Genomic DNA, 26,001 nt, shown 5'->3' with positions numbered 1-26,001 from the left:
GGATGGTGGGAGACCGAGGCTCGGGCGTCGGTTTAGGGCAGGGCTCCACAACCTTATTAGCAACTTTGAAGACATGTGGACTTCCAACTTCCAGACGGCTGAGGAATTCTGGGAATTGAAGTCCACGAGTCTTAAGAGTTGCCAAGGTTGGAGACGGGAAGCCCTTGGACCCGCTCCGCCAGCCCTGCGTTTAGGCTCTGCCTCTTCCCGGCTCTTGCTTCTCTTGGGGACGCAGCCTGGGATCCCTGGGAAGGCAGCTTCCCTTTGGGGAGCGACATGAGAAAGTCGTTCAGATTGACTTCTTCGTGGGCTTGGTCCTCTCTGCATTTTGTCCATTAACAGAATGAGTATTACAGTCTGTAAGTTTAATGGCAATAATTGCAGCACAAAGATAACCGCTAACTTGCTGTCGCCAAGTATGTGGTTTAAGGGCAGGGGTAGGCAACCTCGGCTCTTTTATGACTCATGGACTTCAACTCCCAGAATTCCTGAGTCAGCATAGCTGACTCAGGAATTCTGGGAGTTGAAGTCCATGAGTCATAAAAAGCCGAGGTTGCCTACCCCTGTTTAAGGGGGTTGGCTGGTTCACACAACACACCAAACTAAAATGTACGTCACACAATGCAGAGTAGCAAAAGTAGCCTATTTGGCAGTTCTTGAATCACGTATTGGCTGTACGTATTTCACCCTATGCAGTCTGTAAATGGAGCGTAGGTGATTAATGTTTAACAACCAGAGGTGTGCTAATTAGTAGCTGTGTTTGTATGGCCGTAAATTAAAGATGTACAGTTTTCATTAGCAGCTTGACGGCTTGACTGTATAATGTTGTGACAGCTGTGCTCCAAAAATGAATGAAGCCAGTCAAATGTTTAAAGCATACCTCGTACTTTTTAAAATTAAACCATTCTGACTCATAATCACATACACACACACCAAGAATACGTTTTTGGCCTGGAGCCATATATTTTATACCATTTGTTAGCTACAAATTCTAGCTAACCAATCAGAACTGCTATTTTCATACTCCATTGTAAAATAAAATCTAGAAATCACATTATGACTGATGGGATCACTCAACTCATTATGTAGTTTGTTTGGATTTGGTATAGCCATAAAGATAATTAACCACAGTTTATTGTTCATAGCTTTGTAAATATTATTTTGGAAACATACTGGTAGTTGCCCATCTCAGCGAGTAACTCTGGTTGGCAAACATATTAAATAAAATCTAGACCTAGATTTAAATAAACCTAAATTTAGACATCTAGGAGTCCTAATGGACAATCTCTTAAGTATGAGCCAGAAGTGTACTGCAACTGCCAAAAAAGCCAATGCAGTCTTAGGCTACATCAGGGGTGTCAAACTTGCAACGTCATGTGATGTGTCACGACATATCGCAACTTTTTCCTCATTGCCGGCAATGGAGTGGGCGCAGTTTTGGCATGATACATCCGGCCCATGGGTTTGATGCCCCTGGCGCTACGTCAACAGAAGGATAGTATTAGGATCACATGAACTGTTAGTACCGCTTTATATCGCACTGGTAATACCACACTTGAAATATCGCATCCAGTTTTGGTCGCCACAATACAAAAAAAGATGCTGAGACACTAGAAAAAAAGTGCAGAGAACAGCAGCAAAGATCATTAGGGGGCAACTAAACTACCGTATTTTCCGGCGTATAAGACGACTGGGCGTATAAGACAACCCCCGACTTTTGAGAAGATTTTCATGGGTTAAAAAGTTGTCTTATACGCCAGAAAATACGGTATATGATGAATGATTGAGGGAATTAGGTATGTACAGTATAGTTTAAGAGGGGCTGTCAGACAGAAGGGGGTTAATCTCTTCTCCAGAGCACTTGAGGGCAAGACAAGAAGTAACAGGTGCTGAGAGATCCAACCTAGAATTAAAGAGAGATTTCTTGTCAGTGAGAACAATTAAAACAGTGGAAGGACTTGCTTCCAGAAATTGTGGGTGCTCCATCACTGGACTTCCTTGTTTTTCTTTGAAGACGTTTCTCTTCTTATCCAAGAAGCTTCTTCAGCTCTAACTGGATGGTGGGGAATGGAAGGATTTATACTCCTTGCAGATAGCTGGTCATTTGCATTCTTTTAGCAAGTTGTTGAAGCCCCTGGAGGCTTATTTGTGTCATCAAAGAGGCCATCTATGTAAAAATTGAACAGCCCTCTCAGGTAGAATAGAATGGAATAGGACAGGACAACGACATCATTGATCTCCAGTCTACAACACAGTCCTTTCAACAATTCCAAGAAGGCTCCACACCCATTTGTGGAGGTGACCCTGACAACACAGATAAGCTTCTTGGATGAGAAGAGAAAAGTCTTGAAAGAAAAACAAGAAAATCCAGTTGCCTTCTGAAAAAAGCACCTTTGGGACAACCACGACCTGGATGACTAAGAACCTCCATAGACATCCATCACGGGAGGTTTTTAAGAAGAGATTAGATAGCCATTTGTTTGAAATGGTACAGGGTTACCTGCTTGAGCAGGGGGTTGGACTAGAAAACCTCCAAGGTCCCTTCCAACTCTGTTATTCTGTAATTGATCAATAATAAAAACAACTGCAGTCATAAATACAAAAATGCATAGCAGCTGAGGAAAATATCACAGCCAGCAGCGTTAATCCAGCTAGGAGACAGGTCCCTTCACACAGTCAGGAGACCAGACCTGGGCCCAGGTCTTTTGGCTTCATGAAAGGCCAAAAAAGGTCAGGGTCATTCTAATCTCTGGTGGGACAATGTTCCATAGGGCAGGTTCTATGATAGAAAAGTCATGAAAAGACCTTAGCAATCAGCATTCTTAGACTAATGGGACCTGAAGCATGCCCACCTGCTGGATTGGATAGAATGAGCAGAAAAAACCATGGAGAAATGGTTGCTGAAGCAACCCAAGTTCCAATTTACTGTGTATAAACAGAGAGCAAATGCACACACGCATAGACCGATGATGACACCTAATTGGGTAATCAAACATCTGCAACCAAATCAAGCTCAGAGAGCACCAAGGATTCCACAACTAGCACTCTGAACCACATCTGGAAGCAAACCAGCAACCAGTACAGCTTGGAAAGCACAGGGCATGGACATACTGAGCCATGCCCATTACTGTTCGCACCACAGCATTCTGGAATTCAAGCTAAGGCGTTCGTAAATAGCCCATGTAGAATGTGTTGCAGTAGTTCAGTGACTAGGCCATGAGTGACATTCTGAAGGGCCTCCGATCTAGGAAAGGCCACAACTTGCTGCCAGATGGGGTTGTGCAAAAGGCCTTCCAGACCACAACTGACATTTGCTATTGAAGCCACAGCTGTGACTATAGGAAGACTCCCAGCTCGTGTGCCAATGTTGAAGGGGAACTGTGCTATCATCCAAGTTCAGAGAGAGAATTCTTAAAGTTTCTTTGCATTGCTTAATTTCCTTGCAGTGGCTCAAAAACTGCCACTGTTAATCCCCAACTTACAACCATAAATGAGTCTGGAATTTTGGTCATAGGTTATTGCAGTCATTAAATGAGATGCCCCTGTGACTACTCGGTGACTGCAGTCCCAGCTCTCCCAGTTGTGGTTGTTAAGCAGTTGTGCAGGTTGTTAAGCAGATGGAGCTAAAGAGCTGCCTGCCAAAGGAGTGCAGGCTTGCATGGAAGGGAACTCCCGCGCTGGCCTGGAGAAAAAAGCTTGGATCTTTAAGATGTGAGCTTCCTTTCGCCAACCTTTTGCAAAAATTCCCTTTCCCTCCACGTGCAGAAGAGAACTGCTACGCTGGGCTGGAGAAAGGAAGCTTGGATCTTTGGAATCCGAGCTTCCTTTCTGCAGCCCACCTCAGGACCTTCTGGGTTCACCTTTCTACCCTTCAGAAACATCACATTCATTTGCTTTCTGGCTACAGAGCCAGAGAACGCCACGTTTTGGAAGGGTAGAATTGCTGGCACATGGAGAGGAGGGGAACTGGCACTCTTGCAATGTTTCTGAAGGCTAGGAAGGGCCTCTTCAGAAACGTCAGGCTGTCAGGCTGTACCTTGGACTGGTTGCACACACCTGTCAGCAACTACACAAAAAGGCAAGTGGACCCGGGCAAGGTGAGGTATGGTGAAGGCCTGGGCGTGTTGGGGTGAGGAGCCGGCCCTGGACTTCCTGATATGGTGGGGCAAGAAGCACGCCAAGGATTCCACAGCTGTAGATGCTCTGCATATCCTGGTGGACCAAGTGGATAATAGAGATGGGGAGGGAAAAGGGGGTGGGCGGGTGCACTGCCAAGTGCCAGAATTTTGATCATGTGATCACAGGAGTTCTGCAACCACAATAGCTTCAGGCAGGAGTCGTAATTCTCTTTGTTCAGCGCCTGTCAAGCCCAGCCCAGGAACAACATAGTACAATTCACCCAAACTTCAGTTATTTATTTGCTTACATCTAGTAAACAGAAGCTTACGAGACTGTAAACCTTTATTATTCTCACTCAAATGGATGTACCCTGGGAGATTCCTACGAGTGGCTATCCCAGGGGTAGACAACCTTGGCTCTTTTATGACTCGTGGAGTTCAACTCCCAGAATTCAAGAGCCAGCCATGCTGGCTCAGGAATTCTGGGAGTTGAAGTCCACGAGTCATTAAAGAGCCAAGGTTGCCTACCCCTGGGTTATCCTGACGCTCTTCCTCCAACTCCTATCCATCTCCGAGCTGTGTTACCTCTTTTCTAACCTCTCTCCTGGGAAACCACCGCTTCACTGTACAGGTAGTCCTCAACTTACAACCATACATTTAGTAACCATTCAAAGTTACAGCAGCACTGGAAAAATGACTTATGACCATTTTTCACACTTACCACCCTCATAGCATCCCCATGGTCACAGGATAAAAATTCAGACAAGACGCTTAGCAACTGGTTCATGTTTATGACCGTCACAGTGTCCCAGGGTCACATGATTCCCTTTTGTGAACTTCTGACAAGCAAAGTCCATGGGGAAGCTTGATTCACTTAACAACCATGTTGCTAATTTATCAACTGCAGGGATTCCCTTAACAACTGTGGCAAGAAAGGCCATAAAATGGTGCAAAACTCGCTTAACAACGGAAATTTTGGGCTCAATTGTGGTTATAAGTCGGCCGCCTGTATTTCATCACACACATCTTCACAGATACGGCGCCATCATAATTGAGAACAGTCACTGAACACATGATCGTAAGTTGAAGACTACCCACACTGCAGATATTGTACAGATAAAACTATTAAAATGCAGACATCACTCTTGAGAACAAACGCCCATGTTGTCATGTTGCCTTTAAAACTCAAGTTTTGCATTGAATTGATAAACACTTAATTCCTGAATTTGGGAAAGAGACTAACTTTGCAAAGAGGCTTTTTCACCCCTCCTGCCAGCACGAATCTACTTCAGGCAAAGAAAAGCATTTATTAAGGAAGGTTAAGTCTTTAAATAAAGTAGAAAAACAAATGCTCCTTACATTCACTTTATGTGATGCATCAGAAAGCAACAAGTCAAACAAGATTAATTGGATACAATAATTAGACAATAGAAAATATTAATCTCAGATTACATTTCTCAAGGGGCAAATTCATGAATTACATCACCCTCTTTCCTAGTCAGGTTTCTATCTTTCTTAGTGCTTGCAGGTATACTCAAAGACATCCAGAATAGTTCCCTGTTGTTTCAGAATACAAAAGAAGAGTGTTAGAAGGGACCTTGGTGGTCTTCTAGTCCAACCTCATGCCCAGAGCAGGAGACCCTATACCAGGGGTAGGCAACCTCGGCTCTTTTATGACTCATGGACTTCAACTCCCAGAATTCCTGAGTCAGCATAGCATAGCTTAGCTGACTCATGAATTCTGGGAGTTGAAGTCCATGAGTCATAAAAGAGCCGAGGTTGCCTACCCCTGCCCTATACCAGGGGTAGGCAACCTCGGCTCTTTTATGATTCATGGACTTCAACTCCCAGAATTCCTGAGTCAGCTGCAGTCACCTGCCCTATACCATTCCACTATACCTATACCATTCCAGAAAATGGCTGTCCAATCTCTCCTTAAAAATCTCTAGAGATGGACCAGCCACAACTTGGGGGGGGGGGGGAAGACCTTCCGCTCCTTAATTGTTCAGTCAGGAAATTTCTCCTTAGTTTTAGGTTGATTTTCTCCTTGATTAGCTTCCCCCTGTTACTTCTTATCCTGCCCTCAGGTATTTTGGATAATAGATTGACCCCCTTTTTGTGGGTACCCCTCAAATGTTGGAAGACTAATGTCACCCCCCATTCCTTCTCCTTGTTAGACTATATACCGTATACCCGGTTCCTGCAACCGTTTGTGTTGCGGCTGGCTGGTTTAGTTTATGAGTGGATAGTTTTGCATTTAAAGAAAAATGCTTCTGGCTAGTTTCCTGAAGTTGAAGGGAAAGCATGAATGCCATGCTCAAATGCCAATATCACTTTAATTTTAAATATGATAAAGCCTAAAATTCCACTGACACCCACAGATCTTCAACTGAAAATTTTAACTGGGGTTTTATTTTCAGGGATAATTTAAACTTTTAATTCTTTTAACTTTGTATTTTCTATTGATGTGATTTTAAAATGCCCCGTAAACCGCCCTGAGTCCTTCGGGAAAGGGCGGTATATAAATCTAATAAAATCTAACATCTAAACTTGCTGAGGTTGAGAAGCACTGACCTAGAGAAGGACCTGGCGAAACTCATTGGGAGACCTTTCTCCGAGGAGGGGAATCTCTGCCTACGCTCCGAGAAACTCTACCTCTGGTATCGAATTTCTTTTTCGTATAACACGGCTGACAGATGGCTCACCAAAAAGGTAGAGGTGACCCAAAATAAAAGGAATTCCTTTTGAAGTATTGGTTTCGTGAGGATTCCATTCCGTTTCGTTCAACCGGTTCGCTCGGCGGCAACTCGGCCGCCACGTGCCCGGACAGGCTCTGGAACCGCCTGGCCCCGTCGCCACGGCAACGGACGCCGGCGCGGTGCATGCCGGCCCGCAATAAAATGCCACAATAAAACCCGGAGGGAGGCGGGGGCGCTCCAGCCAATGGGCCGCGAGGCGTATTGTTGCCGCCAATGACCGTTGCCTGCGGGACGGTGCGCGGCGCGTCGGGCGTGGCCGCGGGCCGGAGGGGGGGAGGGGCGAGGCCGGCGGCCGGGCGGCATTCGAGGCGGGCAGGGCTGCCGAGCGCGCGCGCGGGCTTTTCCTCAGGGCGACGGGGGAGCCGGAGGAGCGCCCAGCTGCCAGCTTGCTCAGCGGCTCCACCGACGTCCCTTCCCGCTCTCCTCAGAAGCAGCCCGGCAGCAGCAGCAGCGGCGGCCGCACCAGCGCACGGTGAGGGGAGCAGGGCGCGGTGAGGGCCTCCGGCGGAGTCTGGGGACGCTGGTCGCTCCGCTCAGATCCGCGGGGCCCTCTCGACACGCGGGGAACGTTTTCGCCGGTTGGGAGCGAGCGGATGAGGCCGGCCGGTGCCCGCTGCGAGGAGCTGGAGCGGGGGGGGCCTCCGCCGGAACCCGGCAGAAGCGCCTCCAACTCGGCCTCCCTCCCTGCCCGCCTGCCCGCCTGGCGGACGGTTTGGGGCTGCCCCCCCCCCCCGCAAAAAAAATCTGTGTGGAGCGCCGCGTTATTTTGCCCGGCACCCCCAGAGAAACGTATTGGGTTGCAAGGCATCTGCGGCTGTCCTGCGTGTTGGCCTCGTGGAGGAAGCGCGAGGGGTTTTTTTGTGGGGGGGAGGCGTATGGGGGGCAGTGATTTAATTTAAGAGCCTTGGTGGAGCAGTGGGCTAATGCCTCCTTAGGTAACACCAGCTGCCTGCAATTAGTGCAGGTTCGAGTCCCACCAGGCTCAAGGTTGACTCAGCCTTCCATCCTTCCCAGGTAGGTAAAATGAGGACCCAGATTGTTGGGGGCAATTAAGCTGACTTTGTAATAATGCCGCTTGGGGGGGGGGTGAAAGCCCTAATAAGCAGGCAGATACATAGAATGAAGGCTATTGCTAAGCACATTGATTTGTGCTTTGAGTGTAAGCCGCCCTGAGTCTTCGGAGAAGGGCGGGATATAAATGGGATTAAAATAAATAAAAATAAATAAAAATTCGGGGGCAAAGAATGGTCGTGCCCGCGCTAGAAGATCCTTGCAGGGGAACGAAGGGGAAGGAGGAGAAATGGTGCAGAGGGGGAAACAAATCTGAAGGGATTTGGGAAAGGGGATGGGTGGCCTGATAGCTCCTCAGCTGTTCTACCTAATGGCTAGATTTTGATGGGCAGTTTTGAAGCGTTCCTTGTGTCTAATCTGAGGCTTTGTCGTTTTTCTTAATAAAATATAGCTTTATTGTTTTATATAAATGGGTTCATAGTGCCTAGGTAGAAATAATCTTTATATAGTGCCTAAAGAATCTAGAGCTTTTCAGTAATAACATTCTGGTTTACAGTGTAATAACTGGTAACAAATCACTGACCAAATCAACACCAGGGTTGAGAGCCAGTTAGGTGACTGAGGAGGGAATCCTACTGAGGCAGCCTACTGCTAATACTAAAATAACAAGGTTTCTCCCCACTTCTTTCAAGGAATATTGAAATGGTGGGTGCTCATCCGTAGAAGGAAAGAATATTTGGGTTTGAAGGGAGTATTGGTGGGTGGTGGTTTGTGGCGTCGAAAATTAAGATACTTTTTGTGGGGGATAATAGCGGTTGAACAGTGAGGTAGGTCCATTAGGTTAGGAGACACGTTGCTAGATGGATTTGGTATGAAAGAGTTAACATTTGGGATATAGCACTGCAGGGGTTATTGAAATAATGGAGAATTGTATCTCTGGCGAGCCTGACCAACCAGCCTTTTTGTGCAAAAGGTAACTGCTCACCTGCAAGTGGGTGGAGTAAAAAAAAGACCCCCATGAGCAGTCAGATTCTGCTTATTACAAGGCAATGCATGAAACAAAAAGATACCTGTGCTTATTTTAGTAGTGTATAGGTTGTAGCTATGGTAGCAAGGAGAGGTAAAGAAGTCTCAACATCTCTGAGCACATAGACCACGGGTGTGAAACCCGCGGCCTGCAGGCCGGTTTCATCCACCCCATTGCCGGCAATGCAAAAAAGAGTTGCGATATGTCACGACACATCATGTGACGTGTCGAGTTTGACACCTGTGACATACACAGTCTGCTTTCTTACAGAAAGTGCATGTTTCAAACTTCCCAGGCTAGTCTACAGATGATATATCCTGGTGGTCTCCCATCATACGGAAATGAAATCCAACCATGCTTTTGATGTGAATGTTTTGTATATTGATCCTTTCCAGGAGAAGGATTCTGAGTACTTGTCAGGTTGTTGCATATTTTAAGCTTGCCAAAAATAATTACAGATAGTCCTTGTTGAACAACCCTCTTACAGCAACTGTTCAAAGTTTTGATAGAACTGAACAAGGGAATTTTATGACTGTTCCTAGTAATTGTGGCCATTGCAGTGCCCTTGTGGTCACATGATCGCTATTTGGGTGCTTGGGAATAAGCTAGCAATTATTGTTGCAGTGTTCTGTACTCACATAATAGCCATTTGCAACCTTCACTGCTGGCTTCTTGCAAGCAAATAGAATGAGGTCAGCAGCAGATCGCAAGTGATAAATCATGACCATGGGACACTGCAACTATGCTGGATTCAACACCTGGGAACTGCCGTAACTTGTCATAAATTGGCAGTCATGTGATATCATATTTTATGACCACATCACTTAGTGCAGGGGTGTCAAACTGGCCCAAGGGCTGGTTGCATCATGCGGAGGCTGCGCCCACCCCAGTTCCCGCAGTGCAGAAAAAGTTGTGATGTGTTGCAACATGTCACATGACATGGCGAGTTTGACTCCCATGACTTAGTGTATCATTAAACAATGACTGCTAAATATGAGTAGGTTTGTTTTTCTCTCTGGGCTAAACCTTTGTATTTTAAAAAAGACCCTATCACTGCTTCTAAAAATTAAGCTTTTGAACAATATTGTTTGCAGGACAGATGAATTAAATAATCATTTCTCATTCTTTGTAGGTAATCATGAGTGATCGAAAGGCAGTGATCAAAAATGCAGATATGTCTGAAGAGATGCAGCAGGACTCTGTGGAGTGTGCTACACAGGCCTTGGAAAAATATAACATTGAGAAAGATATTGCTGCTCACATAAAGAAGGTAGTTCTGAACCATCATCTCATACTACTAGCTTAGAATTTTAATTTAGAAAAGGAATTGTCAAGAATATAATCTAAACTGAGATTATAAATATTGAAGTAATACCAAGTCCTAGCTGGCAAAAAAGATATTACTTGAGTGAATAGAAAGAAATTTGTTGCACCATGTTGCACCATGCCAGATGTGTAACAGAATTTGCAGGGTGGGTTTGGTGACTTCAGGAAGTAAAATTCTCTGCACAGAAATTATTTGCTGCATTCTTATCCTGGACCATACAAGCCTGTTTCAAGGCCGGACAACTCTCAGTATATTTCAAGTTTGGGGTATTTACTTCCAGATACTTGGAAACTGTCTGTTGAATGACAAGGTCCTGAGGATGTTTGACATAAACCTAGAGGGAGGATGGAAGTTTCTGAACAAGTTCTTCAGAAAATTTGGTTCCCAAATTGGTGGGTTTTGTATAACTACACAGCTACAATCTTCTGCATTTAGCTGACTAGTAAGAGTCTAAGCATAGAAAAATACTAAGTGATGAAATCTTTAAACTTAATGCCTTAACAACTAGCAATGTAAATATTTTTTTTATTATCCAATGTAATATCCCAGGATGCATAGATTAATATGAGATAGTAGGTTTTTGTAAAAGATCAATTGAGTGAAAAGGTATGCGGGTACTCATAAAAATCAATTTAATGATGCTAGTCCTTTGTAACAAGGGACGCGGTGGCTCAATGGGTTAGGACGCTGAGCTTGTCAATCAGGTCGGCAGTTTGGCGGGTCGAATCCCGAGTGCCACATAACAGAGTGAGCGCCTGTTACTCGTCCCAGCTTCTGCCAACCTAGCAGTTCGAAAGCACGTAAAAATGCAAGTAGAAAAATAGGGACCACTACGGTGGGAAGGTAACAGCGTTCCGTGCGCCTTTGGCGTCTAGTCATGCCGGCCACATGACCACGGAGACGTCCTCGGACAAGCGCTGACTCTTCGGCTTTGAAAGGGAGATGAGCACCGGCCCCTAGAGTCGGAAACGACTAGCACGCATGTGCGAGGGAACCTTTACCTTTAGTCCTTTGTAAGCAAGATTCTCTGGTTCAGTGCATCAGTCATGGCTTTCAGTGATAATGAATGAATCTTTATTGTCAAAGTACAACTATGTATACATTGAGATTAGCTGAGCCTCCCTTTGTCGAGTCCTAGCCCTACTGTTACTCCTCTATGCTTTTTTGGTATATACAAATCCTGCCACTGTGGGATTACAACCTTTTCAACTCAACTATATTCAGCTGCTCTTCTGAACTATGCTGCTCCAGAACTGATCCCTGGTTTTCCAGACACATATCCTCAGAACCAAATGGGCCACTTCCAGTTCAGAAAATTGCTCCTGGATCAGGGTGGCCCAAAGGCATGGAAGATACCAGGATGTCCCAGAACCATAAGAGTTTGCATCTCTAATATTTTACATAAAGCTGAAAGTGTTATCAGTAGCACATACTGATTTAATTACTGGAAAAAATAATGCATAGATGCCTTTATAAAGTTTCCCTAGAAACTGCAGAATTGGCTAACATGGTCATATGAGTTCTTGCATTTTATTATCACTTCAAATGTTTAAGGGCTTGGGGTTGTCACCTTTTGTCTACACACCAAAAAAAAGGAATTGGTGAAGGATATGCTGGAACTAAAACTTGCTCAAGAGTTAGGTCAGTAACTTTGAATTAAGACATCCTTTCCAGTATAATGGAGTGAATGAAAATATTAACATCTATGATGCTAAGATTTTAAGGGATTCTCTTCCAGGAGTTTGACAAGAAATACAATCCTACTTGGCACTGCATTGTGGGAAGAAATTTTGGCAGCTATGTGACTCACGAGACCAAACACTTCATCTACTTTTACCTGGGCCAAGTTGCTATTCTCCTTTTCAAATCTGGTTAGAATTATGGGACTTTTTCACCCAAATATGCATTCGGATACAGGACTGCACGCTAATTCCAAATAGACTGAAGTCTTCAGCCTTCCCCAGGGAACATACTTTGATCTTCAAGCCTTTTGTTTTAATGACAGGTACTCCTATGTACCAATTTGTGTTTTTGTTGTGGCCATAAAAAATAGCCAAAACGTAAGCTTGTATGTATTTTCTTTCTAAAACAATCCATCCACGTTTTCTAATAAAACTGTTGGGTATTTATCCTTTAATATTTCTATATTTGGGGTAGCTCTTCCATAGAACTAGTGGAGTTCTACATTACACTGAAGCTGAAAATTGTTTAGCTTAAGCAACTAGTGTTTTCCAAGCTCAGCTCCAAAGTTTGGTAGGCTCAGTCAAATTATATTTGAGTTAAAATTTGAAAATGCTTTCTTGTATCAGCTAACATATCCAGGTTTCTTGCATTTAATTTTATCGGCTTCAAATGCTTTTTAAACACAGCTGTTAAGAGAGCACAAAATAGAATTCTTCTAACTCAAGACTTACTTTAGAAGCACATCTGTGCAAGAGAATGTCCTGTAATGGGATGATTTAAAAAATATTTGAAATCCTCCATATGCAGTTTATGAATGCTTAATTAGAGCATTTTTGGTTAAATATCTCTATATGTTAGATAAGCAAAATTGTACAGAGCTTGTTGCCTCTATACAGCTTCAGCTTTAAGTATTATTAACCTTACGTGCTAGATAGCTCAGTACAGTAATTGTGTATATTAACACAGTACTTAATAAAGACCTGAGGTTGAAAGAAAGTCTAGCAGATTATCTCAGGAAATGAGTGCTGAATGTTTCAGTACATTTTAAGGACTAGACTAGAGCATTCCACACTTGGAAAAACATGCTTCTCGCTTGATGAGAGGGATCTAATTGTCCTGCTTATACACCTCCGTAATGGATTAGTTGACATGTTGCAGCATCCAGCTCTGCTTCAGGTTGGGACAGACAAATAGCAGGTTTAATTGAGTACCAAGTTTTTCCTTCGTCACTGAAAGTTTATGGTCCAAAAGCAATGTGTATGAAGGAAGCACTAATGGAAATAATATGCATTTGTTAGATAAAGTTCAAATAGTACATGGGATATCCTTAAGTATCAAAGAGGGGATAACACCGATAGTGAATTAACCATGGAAATATTTTATGCCTTTTAAATGTAAAAATGTTTGTTACCAGTAGTTTTAAAAAGTTTTTTAAAACTAAAACAGCTTTTTTATCCTAGAGATTTGCTGGTTTATTCCTTCCTCCGTAGGTATATTGTGCTTGGAAGCAAGTTACCCTGCAGTAAACTTTTAACACTCTTAAACCAATGTAACAGTTTATATTAGAGGAACTTGGTGCATGATAGTACCCAACACGACACTGTCATATTATTAAACTGTGTGTATGTTCCAGGCTTCATACAAACCTTGTAATTAGCTTTTGTAAACCATGATTTATAACCAAATGTATGTGCTTGACCTCAGAAAGTGACAGCTCTCAGCTTGCTACCCAGAAGCTAAGTAAGATCACACTTGGTCTGTACCTGGACGATAGAATTCCAGGGTGGTAGACTGGAGAATTGCAAAAAAATATCCCAGAAAGCAGCAATGGCAAATCTGCATTGTTGCAAGGAAGCTGCGTGGATGTGCTCATGGAATCTATTACCTCAACTTGAAGGAGACTGCGTGTTAAAGTTAATCTTGGTTTGGTACCATGCAATTGGGTCATAAACCTCTTAGAGTTTTAACAGTGCATATCCCACTGAGCTAAGCTAGTTTTTCAGCTTGAGTGAAAGCTCAGCAGCATTACACCAGGATAAATCACTTGCTAAAACATTCTCTAAACCAGGGCTTTTCAACCTTTTCACCTATTGTACCACTTTTACGATATGGCAACATCCGAGTTCCACCAGTGACCTAGCAAGGTGTCAAAAACTTGATGACCAAAAAAAGAGGAAAAAAGTGATGACGTACATGTAGTCCTTGACTTACAGCAGTTGGCTTAGTGACTGTTCAGTTACAATGGCACTGAAAAAAGTGCCCCCCAAGCCACAGCCGAGCAAGACGCCTGCCTGCCCGCCTGGTGGCGCTCTTCCTCCTGTCCAAGGTTTTCATTGTTGTGAGCATTTCTGTTGAGGATTGGCAGCGGGGGTGGGGTTGTTTGGTTTTTATTCCCCCCCCCCCCCCCCGCTGGGTGGTTGCAGCAGGTTTTGGTCACTTCACATGACCCTGGGACACTGTGACCATCATAAATATGAATCAGTTGCCAAGCATCTGAATGTAGGACTTAGGACTGCCCCCAACCTTCGTTCATTCCGCCGGGACCTGAAGACCTGGCTGTTTGAGCTTTCTGGCCCAGGCTGAGAATTTTTAACTGGGGTTTTTATTTTAAGGGATAATTTAATCTTTTTAAATTGTTTTTTAACTTTTGTATTTTGTATTGCTGATTTTAAATACCCTGTAAACCGCCCTGAGTCCTTCGGGAAAGGGCGGTATATAAATCTAATTAAATTAAATTAAATTAAAATTAAATCACAAGACCTTGGAGATGCTGCCACATTCCAGCTGATTGGCGCTTCTTGGCTCAGCAGAAGCACCAGGATCAGCGCCGAGCTCCAGCTGGAACCTGGCACTGATCCTGGCACTTCCGCTGAGCCCTGACAGCCCTGCAGCTCCAGCCGTCTCTCGCTCAGGCTTGTGCGGTGCTGCCACCGGTTCAGCTCATTCCCTTCCCCCGCTACCACTTTTCTAGGATGATCGCGTACCACCTGCCAAGTGCCAATGTACCACAGGTGGTACCTGTACCACTGGTTGGAAAGCCCTGCTCTAAACTGTGTAGATGATGAGAGACTATTCAGTGGTTTGCAAACTTCCCAGTAATTGGCTTACAACTGCTACCACTAGAATGTGAAATTTCATTTTTTTTCTTGAAGACGCCTCATAATATAAAACATCCTGCACTTCAGAAAACAAAGATAAACAATTGAAAATTTAAATACTAATTCTAATACATCAAGTAATCCTACATCTCTTGATAGAAGGCTGGACCTTTAAAACAGTAAACGTGGCTTCCATTCACTTCTTCCATCTCTTCGGCCACAACATAGTTGGGTGACATGATTGAAACATTTCTGAAGGCTGCACAGTACTTCAATGGCCAGGTTTCAAATGAACTATATAGTATCCAGTAAAACTATTTTTAAAAAGTTTTAAATAAGCACAGTTGAAAATAGTTGCTTTGTTTTGTCCTGACTTGAAACTTAATGTTTTTCCCTCAGTACAAAAAAGGGTAATCACAGCTTGAAGCCAGAATGAATGGCCACCATGCCAGACGTCAGGTTTTGATAGTCCACCTTCAGAAAGCCTGCTTCCTCAATAATTTCCTTGAATTCCTCCTAAAACAAAGAAACGGTAAATGTAGCATTTAGTGCTGAACTTGGGTTACTGATGTTCTTAACACATTTTAGGAGCAAGTGCAACTGAACTTACTCTCTACATATAAGACCGAAATTTTAATGTTCAGATTAATATGAAGGACTTGTTTTACCTGAGCTGGAAAGCGCCTTATGCTTTCTACAAGATACTGGTAGGATTTCCAATCACCAGCAATAATTTCTCCCAGCACAGGGATGACTTGGAAGCTATAGAGATCATACAGACTGAAAAGAAAATATTAAAGTTAACAGAGGTACTGGATGCAACCTATCCAGACTAAACTTTCCACAAGTAGCTTGACTTCAGGGGCAAATTTTCACATGTTGAAAGTAAACTCTGAATAGGGGCCAATAGGCTTTTGTTTGCCTTTGAATTTTCTTGGGGAGAGGGATCTAATCTGTTCTAGCAACTAGTTTTTCACAGGGAGTACAGATAGTCCTCGACTTATCACTGTTCACTTAATAATTGTTTGAAGTTATGATGGCCCCGCAAAGTTACTTACGACCCACACTCACCCATGGTCACATCACTGCAGTTGGGTGCCAACAACCATCCCACATTTACAGCCATTTGCAACATCCTGCAGTCATGTCACCATGATTTAGGACTATTTTGCTGAAAACCACCATTTCTGGTATTCAGCAAAAATGCCACATGACAAACAATTGGTTTGCTTAATGAGTGCAGCATTTACTGCAGAACTGGATTCATTTTTAACAATCATGGTGATTCACTTAACAGCCACTGTAAAAACGGTCATAAAATTGGTCATGTGATGATCTGCTTTACAACATAATGGCAGGCTCTATTATGGTCATAAATTGAGGACTACCTGTACATGCCATGGAGGTGTTGCCGCAGCCATAACATTATGGACTAGGCATAAGTAGCATTCATTCAGTGCCACTGTAACTTCAAACAGCCACCGAACAAATGGTCATTAACCAAGGACCACCTGTATATCCTCTGCAAAGATGATAACCAGGCATTCTGTCCATCTCTTTCTCCTAGTCATTAATGAATTTGCATCATCAAAAATAAAGTGTCAATATAAAGTGTCATTCTTCCCTACATAGAATATTACATCCAGTTCTGGGAATTGCATTTGATTAAAGATACTTCTAGTTTTTCAGATCAAACGGTTAAATTATTCAACCTTGGCTAAGAAAATACTGTTACTCTATTTCTGCTTTTTACGGTTTTCCTAAACCAAACCTTTGAGTGTTGTCATCAACTGAAAGAGACCATCTTTGAATGAAATATGTACAGATAGTCTCACTTAATTGGGACAGGAATTTCCATCACTAAGGGACATTGTCCTAAGAGGCAGTATCACGTGACCACGCTGCTTAGCAACAGAAACTCCAGCACTTCCAGTTGCCATTAAGCAAGGATGTCCTGTGGTTGTCATTTGTGACCTGACGGCTTCCCTACTGATCTTGCGTGTAAAGAAGGTGGCAAAAGGCAACCTCATGGCCACAGGATAGTGTGATGTCATAATTGTGAGCTGACCACCACTCGGCCATTGAATGAGTAGTTGACCAATGACCCATGCTGTACTGCATTCAATAAACAGGAAATGTCTCACACTGTCACAGTACTTATTTACTTAAGGGGGAATGAAAAGAAATCCTTTATGTCAACCTGGAAAGAAGGGCATTGTTGACGTGACTGAATTCAAGGCAGAGAAAACGCCCTCCTGGTTTCAGGATTCGATAAGCCTCCTGAAGCGCCTGGAAGCACACAGGAAACAAACCCAGAGTAAGCAGGAATATTCTGATCCTTCACACGGCTGCATTCTGAGCTCATACGGTGGAGGTTTGGGGCGGAAGAGGTGACATCTAGATTAAACATGTCAAACACAAGGCCCGGGGGCCAGATCCGGCCTGCGAAGTGGTTTCATGCGGCCCGCGAAGCCATCCTGGAAACAGTGAGGGAACGGCCCCCACTGCCTTGGCCCTGGCCCAGAGACCCTCCTCCTGCCAGAGACCCTCAGATCTGTCCCACTCCTGCCCAGGCCCCCATAGGCACCCTTGATGCCAACGATGTAGAGCTGGCCATGCCCACCCAGTAGGCCATACGCACTCTAGCCACGCCCACCCAGTAGGCCACGCCCACCCAGGCCACACCCACCCGGCCCCCTGAGGGCAACCGCAATACTGATGTGGCTCTCAATGGAATTGAGTTTGACACCCCTGATCTAGATTAAACAATAGCCTATTAATTCCTTGAAATTTTGGAAAACTTTTTTTCAAGATTCTCCATTGAAAGGCAGTATAAGAGAAACTGCCAGGTTTGAGCAATGAAGATGATACGAAATGCTGGAGTGGTGTAACTGTTAGGGAAGGAATAAGATGATGATGATGCAGGTGCAAATGGCCACTGACTGGGTGACTTTGGACCAATCATTCTTTTTCCCCCAAATACCTGACCAGGTTATTGTTACCCGAGGTGGGTGGGTGAGATGGGACTAGGAGGTGAAAGAACACCACCTTGAGTGACTGGAGAAAAGACAAAAATATAAATCTAGCAGTCGCCCCCACCCCCCACCAATAGGACCACTCGCTCACCTGCTCCATATGAGTGACATTACGGATACCAAAAGCAATTGTATAAAAATCAAACTTGTCATCGTCAAAGGGAAGATCTTCAGCATCCCCCACCACCCAGGACAATCCTTCAAAGAATGAGAAATGGAATTGGGTCAGTGCCCGTTCAAAGGCAAAAGAGATCTTTCATTAAAGATCATCAATATTTTATGAAAATAAGTTGAAAGTATAAATGGTAAAGTTAACAGTACAATATGAAAGTGTGCAATTTTTGTTACTGTAACAACAGTAATCACTAATCAGTGACATGATATATACATGCATTTTTTCTAGACTTCTAAGAACAAAACAAGGGTTAGGTGGGGGTCTCCATTTTATCCCCCCAAACAATTTATGAGAGGTTAACTGTAATTTAGGGAAACTATACATTTTCTCCATTTCTGTATCATGATTTACAGCTTTATTTCTCAATTAAGCTAGCTAAAATCGGGGAGAGGGGGCACATTTCTCATTCTAATTACTGAAAAAAATGGGCTGGACCCTACTTATGCTTGATTTACATTGTCCTATCACTATCTTGGACAACATTCCTATGTCCATGGGGTCACGATGGTCAGACACGACTTCGCAGCCACCACCAACAAAAAACCACTATCTTACAGGGTATTTTACTCAGAAACCACAGCACACATTACATTCTGGCTGGGTTATACATAAGACCTGCTTGTCAATGATTATAATAGATTTATTGTTAGCCATCCTATTTCTGGTCAAGCAGAGTAACAGCATGTATTGAAAAGTCTGCCTGCAAAATGTAGAAACTGTCATATATGTGTAACGGGAGCCAATGGGGTCTGGCAGTAGCCGCAGCCCACCAGCCCTTTGGCACAGTGCAGGTAAGGCTGAGCACAGAGGCCTAGGCAGGCAATCTGGATGCGCTGTGCAGCCACGTGGCTTGCGGGAGGCTCGTGTGGCAGAGGCAGGCGATCCCAATGCACTGCCCACTCCGTTCCTGAGTGGTTCCTGAGTGAATGAGCTGAAAAGTTTCAGAGTCAAAAGGAGAAAAAAACAAATCTACATGCTCACTTATGCTTACAAGGGTTGGTCTGTGATGGAATGTAGTACAGGTAGTCTTCGACTTATGACTACAATTCAGCCCAAAATTTCTGTTGCTAAGTAAGACATCTGTTAGGTACGTTTCTTGCCACAGTTCTAAGTGAATCGTTGCAGTTGTTACGTTAGTAACGCAGTTGTTACGTGAATCCGGCTTCCCCACTGACTGCTTGTCAGAGGATCACAAAAAGTGATCACATGTTCCTGGCACACTGCAACTGTCATAAAAACATGCTAGTTGCCAAGCATCTGAAGTTTGATCATTTAACTATAAGGATGTTGAAAATCTGAAAAACGGTCATGTCACTTTTTCAATGCCGCTGTAACTTCAGTCACTAAATGAACTGTTGTAAGGCGAGGATTACTTGTACGATGAATTCCCAGGCGAGAGGGCTCGTTCTAGAGAAGGAGGAAGCCATTCAGCCCACGTATCGTGTGTGAAAGAGGCAGCCCTCCCTAATAGTTCCAGGAACATAGGATAGATGCAGATAGTGGAGCCTTCAGTCTGGCAAAATTTGTCTATAGGTGGAAAACAATCTAGAACTCAGCTGGGGAGAATCACGAGTCATTTTGGTTCTGAGGCCTCAGGCTTCCCTGTCCTACTACGCAGGGAAGGGGGCCCAGACCGCTTGTTTCACAGGAAATATCGGCCTACCAGAAGGAAACACGTTCACAAACACACCAGTCTTGATTTAAATCTTCACTGTTCAAATAATAACGTTACCTTCAGAGTAACCAAGCTGCTGAGATTTCTGCTTCCCAACCTTCACCATCTCTTTGTTAATGTCACAGATCACTGCGTGGGATCCCCCTAGTGAGCCATTCTCCTCTTCCTGGTAAAGCTGGGTAATCTCCTGCCATGATAAGTTCTGATGGTTTCTCAGCTTCCGCTGGATCTGATACTCCCGCTGGGAACGAACATAATTGATAAATCGAAAGGCGATGTCACCTGAATTTGTTTTGAAAAGAAGATTCAAAACGTGAGATTTCTTTCCCCTCGAAATTAAGTAATAGGAAGGTAGGGACGAAGGTATTGCACACAGAATCATTCAAACCACTCTTTCCAATAGCTTTAAGGTTGCTGATTGACCCGGATGTCAAACTCAATTGCATCACATGATGTATCGTGACGTTTTTTGCCTTTGTGGAGCCAGAATGGGCGTGGCCTGCATATGACCCATCTGGCCCACAGGCCGCCAGTTTGACACCCCTGCTGATTGAGAAGTACAGTCTATGCACACGCACATTACAATTTTGTTGTTGTTGTTGTTGTAATTATTACTGAGGTTCATCTGAGTGCTTCACATTCTCAAACTAAACTAAATTTGGATGGGGCTTGTGAATGCTGCAAAAGGCTGGACAACCATTTAGGGTGGAATAAGGATGCCTGCCTTGGGCAGGGGGGTGGGAGTAGAAGACCTCTGAGGTCCCTTCAAGTCCGAGGATTCTACGGCACTTACCTGTCCCGCCAGCAACATCAATTAATTGGGCTCCTGGATAAGGGTTCATCTGACGCAGCAGGGCGTCCTTCCAAATACGATGGATTCCCAGACTCATCGAATCATTCATTATATCGTACTTCTCTGCCACATTTTCAAACACCTGGTAAACTGAAATTTTCATTTTTTCAAAATAAGGTAACTTTTGTTATCTATATCAGGGATCCCCAACCCCTGGGCCATAGGCTGGTACTGGGCTGCAGCTGTTTGAAATTGGGCCATGCAAGCGGCAGGTGAGTGCGCGCATCCACTGCTTCCATGGAACCATTCCCTCTCCCCCCCAACCGTCCCCCCCCCGCCTGCCACCGGCCCTGGTTCACAAACCCGGAAAGGTTGGGTATCGCTGATATAATATCTATACCATTTTGACAGAAATCAAACTTACTAGGAATATCTATATATTTAAATAATATACCATAAGATGAGCTAAGCATATTTATTTATTTATTTTTGGGACTTATATACCGCCCTCAGGTCGGCTAACAACAATAAAAGCAACAATACAAAAGTTAAGAGAAATTAAATAAACAGCCCCAAAATAAATTAAACAATTAAAAATTAAAACATTTTAAAAAACCCTGTCGTCAGTCCAGGTCAGCCTGATGAAAAAGGAAAGTTTTAAGGCCGCGGCGAAAGGACCGGAGATCCGGGGCCATCCGGAGCACAAGGGGGAGTTGGTTCCACAGGGCTGGCGCTCCCACAGAGAAGGCCCTCCCCCTGGGGGTCGCCAGCCGACATTGTCTGGCCGACGGCACCTGAGGAGGCCCTCTCTGTGAGTGCACCGGGCGATGGGAAGTCGTCCCCGGCAGCAGACGGTCCTGCAAATATCCCGGGCCTAAGCCATGTAGGGCTTTAAAGGTAAGTACCAGCACCTTAAATCTGTCATATATATTTTATTTGTCAAGTTTCTAAATCCTCCAACTCCAAACAACTCACAAGATTAAAACATGATATGCACATTATAACACACAACAATATAAAGTAATTGGTACACTGAGGAAAACATAAAAAAGCAGAGTCTATGTCCACAAACCCTAGAGTCGGAAACAACTAGCACACATGTGCGGGGGAACCTTTACCTTTACCTTATAGGAGGGAGGGAAAATTATCCCGGTCAAGTTCACAGGCAACTTAAAGGCTGAAGTTGGCCCTTTCTCTCTAGAACACCCATTACACCGTCTGCCCTCAATCCCCTCTATCCCTTATGGGCAGAGACCTGCTTTGTACACTGGGGGCACCATTAAGTGCACTAAGAAAGGGCTCCACTTAGACATCCCACTCAAACACCCACATTTTACCATGATGTGCACAATTGAAAAAGAAATCTAGCTGCATGCAGATCTTAGGAGCCTACCAGCCTCTCTATCTTTATCTTTATTAGACTTATATACCGCTGGGGATGGGATCCCACCAAAGTGGGATTGTTAAAGGGAGCTACCCCAGTTACAATTCAAGTAAAGGCAGGACCACCACCATGCATCACCCAATACAGAATACAGCCAGAAGCGATAGAGCCCATTCAGAAAGTAATAAAAGCGTACCTGAAAAGGAGGGGGGGTTATTGCGCAAATGCACCTCCCCTTGTAACAATCTTCCCGGTTCGGAAACCCAAATTAGACAACGAAGGAAAGCTCGTTTATCGGTGTTTTTTTTTAATTACATTTATATCCCGCCCTTCTCCGAAGACTCAGGGCGGCTTACAAGCTTAGCAGTAGCCTTCATTCTATGTATATGCCTGCTTGTTAGGGCTTTCACACACACCCCAAGCGGCATTATTACAAAGTCAGCTTATTGCCCCCAACAATCTGGGTCCTCATTTTTGTACACGATGTGAGAGCCATAACCCCATGGTACCAAGAGCACCTATAGTACCGAACCCAGCCACCATAATCACAGAAGGGCCAGCGTCAGCCGCCCACTTTACAGTGGTAGATCTCTGTGCTCGCTGGGGGGCGTAGAACGCCAGAAGAGAGAATTAAAGACGCTCCCGGGCAAGCTGTGCCATTAGACCAGGGGTAGGCAACCTTGGCTCTTTTATGACTCGTGGACTTCAACTCCCAGAATTCCTGAGCCAGCCATGCTGGCTCAGGAATTCTGGGAGTTGAAGTCCACGAGTCATAAAAGAGCCAAGGTTGCCTACCCCTGCATTAGACACACCTACCCTGGCCCCAAGTATTACCCGTAGCCCTGTTCCATCTTGGAACCCGGCCAAGACGGGATCTGGGCATCCCGGGAGCAGCCAGGGTTGCTCGGCCCCCTCACCTTTTTCTCCTTTCTCCTCCTCCGACACCTCCTGGAACCCGAAGTGCGTGGTTCCGCCGCTGCACAGGCCCCGCCAAAGACCCCACAAAAGGCCCCGCGTCCCGCAACTGACCCAGCCGCGGCCCGAAATAGCCAGCACGGAGGCCGCCATCTTGCCCAGCGACGTGACGTCACTCTCGCTGCGCTCCCATATTCGGCCAAAGGGCGACGGGGGAAACAGAGCATGCGCGCGTGGTTTATCGCCGCCTGCGGGCGGAGGCAGCTGTCAACCAGCCGTGCAAGACTGCCCGAAGGGCGGAGCGCTGGCGGTCACGTGTGCGTAACCGAAAAGCCACGCCTCCTCCAATTTGCAGTTCCGCAGAGCCTGAGGGTCGTGTGGATGGTGGTTGGGGTTCCTTCTGTGAGGAGGGAGACGCTGTTGAGGTTCCTGGCTTGAGCGAACCCAACAGCAAATCTGGTTAGTCAGCATTGCCAGGATGGGTTGCAAACCTCCGGACGACTGCTAGGTGACAGTCCTGACTTTTCCTTTTGCCGGCACTCAATGGTCCTCTGATTTATTTATTTTTTACACTTTGGTATTATTTAAACCACGGTCTAGCACAGGGGTAGGCAACCTCGGCTCTTTTATGACTCATGGACTTCAACTCCCAGAATTCCTGGGTCAGCTATGCTGACCCAGGAATTCTGGGAGTTGAAGTCCATGAGTCATAAAAGAGCCAGGTTGCCTACCCCTGGTCTAGCACATTGTTTCTCAAACTTGGCAATTTAACGATGTTCATCTCCCAGAATTCTCTAAGTGGCTGGCTGGAGAATTCTGGGAGTTGAAGCCCTCACATCTTAAAAGTTGCCATGTTTCTGGTCTAGTGTGACATGCAGACCATTCCTATTGGTTTAGCATCATGTGGCAATGTGCCCTGTCCAAACATGGCTACTAATGATGGGGCTGGTAGTCAAATGCTGAATAACCAGTCAGGCAAGCTCAGTTAAACCCATGGCAATTTGTGTGAGCTCAACTCCTACGGTTACTTTATGCTTTGGGTGTATTGCAACAATTTGGAAAATCGGACTAAGGAAATGAACCCACCCAGGGGAACCGGCTGAACGGGGATGTTGGAAAGCAGGAAGCTGGACCAGATGGATTTGAGTTTTGCTCTATGAAGAATGCAGGTGCCCAAGAACTTTACCATTGCCTGCTCTTCAGACAACAATTTGTGTATGCACCAGGAAATTCTTAACAGCAACTGTCCTGCTAGACAGGCTCATGCCTGTCTTTCCCCCCCCCTTCAGATTAAAGAGGTATTGTTGCAGGTTCCAAAGAATAGTCATAGGGAAAGAATGATTGAGCCCCATGAATGCAACATCCATATGAAACCTCTGGGTGAAGGCATCTGTTAAGTTTGGGGTGAAGCACTGTATCATTTTAGCTGCATTCTTATCTGGGCCCATAATAAAGTGTTGTTTCAGGTACTGTATATATAAAGCTACTGTGCAAGTGTTGAGCCTATGTCTGAAGGACTGATTTGGTAGAAGCAATTTTAGACACGACCCAAAGAAGGGCAGAGGTGCCTTTTGTCCATAAACACATCAGGGAGTTCAAGAACAATGGCTCTAGTGATTGCTCCTGCTTCAGCAACAGGTGAAGGTGAAGGCCAGTCTTTACCCAACATCCACTGATGCACTAGTCAGGGTCAGTGACAATAATTCATGCCTATCATCACTGGGTCTTGACTTCTGCAATACACTCTATATAAGTGGATTTGAAGATACAGGGGTTGTAATCTGCTTCAGCACATACCTTGCAGTAGTTTCACTGATTGTCAGTAGGTTGCAAGGCCCAATTTAAAGTCAAGTACAGTCGAATGATTGAGGGATTTTGCTGCCATGGAACTCTGGTATTTGCTTTGGGAATTAAAAACACTCATCTTAAGTGGAATTAAATCCACTCATCTTAAAGTTGCTAAGGTTGAAAAATACTACCCCAGAGGGTGGGATCAAGAGCAATAGCACCTATTGTGCAAGGGAAGCTAAGTTATTAGGAGGAACTTCTTCAGAGAAAGAGCTGTCAACCAGTGGGATAGCTGGCCCTTTGAAGGGGAACATCGCCCTTCATTGGAGTCTTCAAAGAATCTGCCTGAAATGTTTTATAGCAGGGGTCTTCAAACTTGGCTCTTTTATGACTTGTGGACTTCAACTCCCAGAATTCCTCAGCCAGGAGTTAAAGTCCACAAGCCAAGTTTGAAGAGCCATTTTATAGCAAAACTCTGCTCCAAACACGAAGCTGAAACAGTTATTTATTTATTTATTATTTTAATTCCATTTATATCCCGCCCTTCTCCGAAGACTCAGGGCGGCTTACAAGCTTAGCAGTAGCCTTCATTCTATGTATATGCCTGCTTATTAGGGCTTTCACACACACCCCAAGCGGCATTATTACAAAGTTAACAACCCAGCCTTCCTAACTCTTTTCATTTTACAAAACAAACAACTTGCGCCTAGACCTGGAGCGATACTGCTCAAAAAGTTATGTGCCCTGGCCGGTTTAGCCACCATTAATCACTTCAGCAAAGGAGTTAGAATTTAGGTCATGCATATGGCAGGAATCTGGGAAATGGTCCTCCCTGCTAATCCAGCCACCTGACAGTTTCGGGGTGCAATGCGGAGTTTCGCGAGAAGTCGACGTAATGGACGCCATGGGGCTTTTGGCAGAGTTTCGAAGTCGGACCGACCGAGGGGGGGGCACCCCCTCTCTCCAGCCTCCCCAGGCGGGGGAAGCGAGGACGCCGCGACGTGTTTCGGCCCCAAATCTCGGCTTGCCAAACGCGTCCCAAAACTGCCTCTGTCTACGACGCCGCTGGGCGAGCCTCAACCGGAGCCTGTCGGGAGGCGTAGTTTTCTCTCGAGAGGAGGCCGGCCCGCGGCCCGTCCAGCCGCTGAGGGCGGAACCACCGCGTCCGGTATGCTTTGCGGCGGGGCGCGCCCCGCCCCCTGGAGAAAGGCTC

General features: G+C 44.9%; 2 protein-coding genes across 2 annotated transcripts; one reads left to right on the top strand and one right to left on the bottom strand.

Annotated features, from left to right (window-relative positions):
* The first annotated feature begins 7,156 nt into the window (after positions 1 to 7,156).
* Positions 7,157 to 14,235, top strand: DYNLL1 (dynein light chain LC8-type 1). Its single transcript, XM_081339321.1, has 3 exons — positions 7,157 to 7,349; positions 10,048 to 10,185; positions 11,981 to 14,235. The coding sequence occupies exons 2-3, from the start codon at positions 10,054 to 10,056 to the stop codon at positions 12,116 to 12,118; spliced, it is 270 nt and encodes an 89-aa protein (XP_081195447.1). The 5' UTR covers positions 7,157 to 7,349; positions 10,048 to 10,053; the 3' UTR covers positions 12,119 to 14,235.
* An 879-nt stretch (positions 14,236 to 15,114) lies between these two features.
* COQ5 (coenzyme Q5, methyltransferase) lies at positions 15,115 to 23,156 on the bottom strand. The gene is made up of 7 exons (XM_081339238.1): positions 23,003 to 23,156; positions 20,702 to 20,851; positions 19,966 to 20,190; positions 18,150 to 18,256; positions 17,224 to 17,312; positions 15,692 to 15,803; positions 15,115 to 15,539 (listed from the first exon to the last, which is right to left on the bottom strand). Exons 1-7 carry the CDS (start codon positions 23,151 to 23,153, stop codon positions 15,438 to 15,440), a joined length of 936 nt encoding a protein of 311 aa, XP_081195364.1. The 5' UTR covers positions 23,154 to 23,156; the 3' UTR covers positions 15,115 to 15,437.
* Between the last annotated feature and the right edge of the window lie 2,845 nt (positions 23,157 to 26,001).

The sequence above is a fragment of the Vipera berus genome (genome assembly GCF_964194415.1).
Source record: "Vipera berus genome assembly, chromosome: 14".
NCBI classification, from domain to species: domain Eukaryota; kingdom Metazoa; phylum Chordata; class Lepidosauria; order Squamata; family Viperidae; genus Vipera; species Vipera berus.
This window is presented reverse-complemented; position numbering and strand designations above follow the sequence as displayed.